Genomic DNA, 4,702 nt, shown 5'->3' with positions numbered 1-4,702 from the left:
CTTGAGGTATTCGGCCAATCACAACACACTGGATAGCTGGCCAATCAGAGCACACTTCGCATTTCAGACCGATGAGCTTTGTACAAATCGACATGTTTCAGAAAGGCTGGGCATAGAGGAGAAACAATAATGTACAGTATGTGGAAAATAATGTGTTTTTTGAACCTTAAACCACATAAACACATTTCATTACACCAAATACACAAAATAATGTTCTTTTTAGCAACATCATATGACCCCTTTAAAAATAATAATTTCACAGACATGACTTTCACAAAGCACAATTTCAAGCTAATTATTTTGCAGATAACAATACCTATTAAAAAACAAATTTTTTCTATAGAAATTAACCTGATTTTGTTAATTTGCATGACTTTCCATGCCTGGAAAGCACAGCTTTAAAAATATAATATTTCCAGGATTTCCATAACTGTGGGAACCCTCAGAAAAAAAGGTACAAAATTGTCATCGGGGCGGTACCCTTTATAAAGATAATATTATGTACACTTTTGGTACTAATATGTAGCATTTACGGATACACAAGGTACAAAGATGTACCTTTTGCCAGCTTTGTACCGTTTCCCCTGATAGTGTAGCATATATGAATTCTGTTCTGAATTATATTTTCAAAAGAAACTGTAAATTCTATCTTACCTGGAACCTTGAGGTCTGAGGAACATTGCCTTTTTGTAATGAAGTGTCACCTTTCTACAAAGAAATTAAGACAGAAATAAAGAAAAGTGACTTAGCACCCTGTCAAAATTTCCAATAACCTGAGGGTTCAACATGCTACTATGCCCAAAGTGATGACTAAACAGTCTATCTGAGGAATTATGACATTACAAATCCGAGTAAAAAGCATTAACGCAACCGTTCTTGAGAAAATACTCTATTTCTGGCATTTATTCCTATTTAACTAGACTCCATTTCAGTCATTTCTCGTTGACTTTTAGGTTGACACTTTGATGTTACGCAGTTCATAAGCCATATGACATTCTTTGAATTCTCTTAACTTCTTTCTTTTCTTTTACAATTGCAAAGCGACTCCAGTATCCGGCAGAACACTTGAGGAAACTTTACAATTCATGCAAACGCATTAAAACCCAATTTCACTACACTAAATCCGACAACGACCAACTTCTAATATAAACCTACTGTTTTTTTAATAACTGAGCCTGTGTGTACAAGTACAAAGTTCAACTTAATCCTGAAGTGTTTACATTTGTCAGCTCTTTAAAGGACCCTCCTTTGAGCACTACGACTTGTTTTATATTGGAAGTTAGTAGTTTTCTGTGCAGTTAAAATCGTGGCACGGTTACTTACGATGCTCGACCAATACGCTGCGTACGCCATGGCGGAGGACGAATCGTTTGAAGGGTAGAAAGTTTGCTCGAATACCTTCCTTGAGGTCCGTTCGCCAGCTTCTTTCATTCAAGTGAGGTGCGCTGCTGTCTCGTTCTTAGATAAAGCCACTCCCGTGAGCGTGGGTACCAGAACACTATGATAATTGCAGCAAATAAATGTTTGGGGCGGTTTATCTCGGTTTCAAGATGTGGTGTACTCTTTTGCATTTCGATGCAATGTGAAAGTTGCTGCTTAATTTGCATTGCGCATTATAAAAATGTGCAGAGAGGCTGAGTCCTTGTTTTATTACACAAGCATTCCTTTGAAGTGATTGCCCAACACTGATTACAGGATATTTCTGTTTCTCTATGCAGGTACTTTAACTGCAACGAAAACATACTCAGAAAGTCTAACTTGTAGTGGCATGTCTTAAAGCTTCATGAGAATCTAAGTTTGCACGTATTCCTGCAACTCTTTAAAAACAGTGTCTATTTGACCATGCACGGTTTCATTGTTAACAACAGGCCTTATTTTAACCCTAACATGAACATTTCCGATGGAACAAGACGCAGAAAATTCGAATTTTTCTTCCAGGTTTTAGGACTCCGAACTGAACCGCTCTTAGTTTAGGCCTATTTTGAGTCAGACATGTTGAATAAATTGCTACGGACCCGCGCACATGACATGCGGGGAAAAATCGTAGCCACGAATTAATAATTCGTTTCCGCGATTTATAACTGCGAATTAGTACACCGTGGAGATAAATTTGTCATGATATCTTTTATTTTTCCCCACCCCATGTCATGTCAAATCGTGCTTAATTTCGCAATTAAGTAACTGTTTCGAATGATTCACAGGTGTTCAGATTCACTAAAAAGAACCTGTTCATAAGAGTCATTCATTCTGAAATCGGACCGTACACTGGTCACGCTGTAGGCTGTGTTTTGATTCACTGGGGAAAAAAACGACTCATATGAATCATTCGTTTGGGAATCAAATTTCAGTGGTTGCGCTATATGATCTGATATGCCAAAGAGAACCGGCTCCTAAGAGTCAATCCTTCGAGAATCATTCTTTACTAGTCGCGACGTATGCTTTGATTCACTCAAAAGAACTGAATCATAAGAGTCATTCGTTCAAGAATCGAACTTGGCTGATTGCTGTAGTTTTCGCTGTAGATTTAGTAAGACTGTTCACAGAAAAGTTTAGGAAACACTGTCAAAGTTCTCACGTACTCAAAGTTCAGTTGCTGGTGAATGCACCCTCTGTAAAAACGAATCGGTTCAGAATAATAACAGTTCCCAACCTTAATCATTATGTTAACCTTTTACAGTGGTATACAGAATACTACAAGGTAGTGTAAATTGCATGTGGAAAAACATACCTCCTTGTTGTTTTTCTTACGACCATGACATCGCTTTCTGTGCGGCATGTCTGAGGAATAAGATCACGGGCTTTAAAAACACGACACAGCTTTGCTTTCACCAGAGGTGGGCTTGTGGCACACAGTATTTGCTCCTCCTGCGAACTGTGAAAAATCAATCTGTGCCAGAGGCTTTGAGGAGGTCTGAGGTAAATCAAACCGTGTGTGAAACTTGCAGAGTGTCAATGTGAATTTGCGTTTGTTTTGAGGCTATTGTGTGTGTGTGTGTGCATGCACGTTCTTTGTTCAAACAGTGTCTAACTTTCTTGAACGTACACAGATGTTTTTATTATTTGTATTTATCATTTTAATGTGTTGCATATGCATTTTCTGATTAAGCAAACACCCCCACACCCACTCAAACGCTTCCCTTTTCCTCCCCTCCCTGTCTTAAAGGAATAGTTCATCACTGTAATATTACTCATTTCTTCCTTGGAAAACAAAGGAGAAATTCTGAAGAAATGCTCTCCATGTGTTTAAAATTAATGGAAGCTAATGCTTTCAAGTCTGAAAAAGGATGCAAACATTTTCTCTATCTTCTGAAACCATGTAATAGCTAGCTCAAATGAGTTTGGAATGACATGAGTGTGAGAAATGAAAGAAATTGGACTGTTTTCTCTGTATGTCTGTCTCTTTCTGGTTATTGTTTTCCTCAGACACACATGCAGAAGTCGTGGCCTAATGGTTAGAGAGTCAGACTCATAACCCAAAGGTTGTGGGTTCGAGTCTCGTACCGGCAGGGATTGTAGGTGGGGGGAGTGAATGTACAGCGCTCTCTCCCACCTTCAATACCATGACTGAGGTGCCCTTGAGCAAGGCACCGAACCCCCAACTGCTCCCCGGGCGCCGCAGCATAAATGGCTGCCCACTGCTCCAGGTGTGTGTTCACAGTGTGTGTGTGTTCACTGCTGTGTGTGTGCACTTTGGATGGGTAAATGCAGAGCACTAATTCCGAGTATGGGTCACCATACTTGGCCACATGTCATGTCACTTTCACTTTCAGAAGAAAAAAGAGAAACCCAGCCATTATCCCCTCCTGTGTGAAACAGGCTCTGTGTTTTTCACCAAAAGCAACAGATGTTGCAGGAAATGCTCTTGAAAGATTTCCTGCCAGCATTCTTGAGCTCATGCTGGAGATATTATACACCCGGATCTCGCTCAGAGAAAGCTGCTGGTGAGTCACACAGGTGTGACATAATTTTTCTCTTGTTCTTCACTTAAAATGATTTCCCCTCAGTTCACTTTCCTGCGACAAGATGATTGATTCATGCTGCATTTTAATCTTCTTTGCCTTAAACCCAATATATACTTCAGATTTGATGGTGTAGAAACAGATTGTTACTCAAATCTGTCTGCCAGTTAACTGCGTAGTGAAACTAATTAGATAAACTGAAGATAATGGGAATAAATATATCTTCTTAATTCTGAGTTAAAAGAAATATCAATGCTTTGTTTGTTAGGGTAATTCATTAACTTAAAACTAAATTTTCATTAATGAATAGGGTTTTTTCACATGAAGGCTACTGCTGCATTTTTGTTCCATACTAACCTCTGTTGGCAGATTTTTTTTTACTGACCCTATTAAAAATTACTGCTATTAGTATGCTGATTGATTTTATTTTATTTTATTTATTTTTTTAATTTGTTTGCAATAACCCACTGACCATAATGTCCACCAGAATATAGTTGCTGCAATTATTGTTACCACTGCAATTTTTTTCCAAAACATTTATTTATTTATTTTTCAGGGTTGTCAAAACGTTACCACAGTTTTATTATAACTGTAATAATAACTATAGATACAGCTGTCTAATTAAAAAATTGCTTGCAAGAATTCACCACTAGATAATTTTGTTTCAGATGGACCTTTATAAAATAGGTGTTTAATTGTCTGAGAATATGGTTAGAGAAACATGTTACCCATAATTAAATACA

The 4,702-nt window shown here is 38.0% G+C and overlaps 1 protein-coding gene across 10 annotated transcripts in view; it reads right to left on the bottom strand.

Annotated features, from left to right (window-relative positions):
- The window catches only part of LOC107661923 (calpastatin-like), a 34,322-nt gene extending 31,437 nt beyond the window's left edge, over nt 1-2,885 (bottom strand). For 3 of the 10 annotated variants that reach the window (XM_016451721.1, XM_016451770.1, XM_016451792.1), the window contains exons 1-2: nt 1,324-1,454; nt 655-708 (exon numbers count right to left, since the gene is read on the bottom strand). In XM_016451721.1, the coding sequence (XP_016307207.1) occupies nt 655-708; nt 1,324-1,431 (162 nt within the window). In that variant the 5' untranslated portion in view covers nt 1,432-1,454. Of the gene's footprint in view, nt 1-654; nt 709-1,323; nt 1,455-2,728 lie in introns of those variants that run through there. The other 7 variants (XM_016451762.1, XM_016451785.1, XM_016451727.1 and 4 more) reach the window with 7 other exon arrangements.
- Nucleotides 2,886-4,702: the final 1,817 nt, after the last annotated feature.

The sequence above is a fragment of the Sinocyclocheilus anshuiensis genome, unplaced genomic scaffold, assembly GCF_001515605.1.
Source record: "Sinocyclocheilus anshuiensis isolate Anshui unplaced genomic scaffold, SAMN03320099.WGS_v1.1 scaffold457, whole genome shotgun sequence".
Classification (NCBI taxonomy): domain Eukaryota; kingdom Metazoa; phylum Chordata; class Actinopteri; order Cypriniformes; family Cyprinidae; genus Sinocyclocheilus; species Sinocyclocheilus anshuiensis.
Note: the sequence above shows the minus strand (reverse complement) of the source record. Positions and strands in the feature narration are given on the sequence as shown.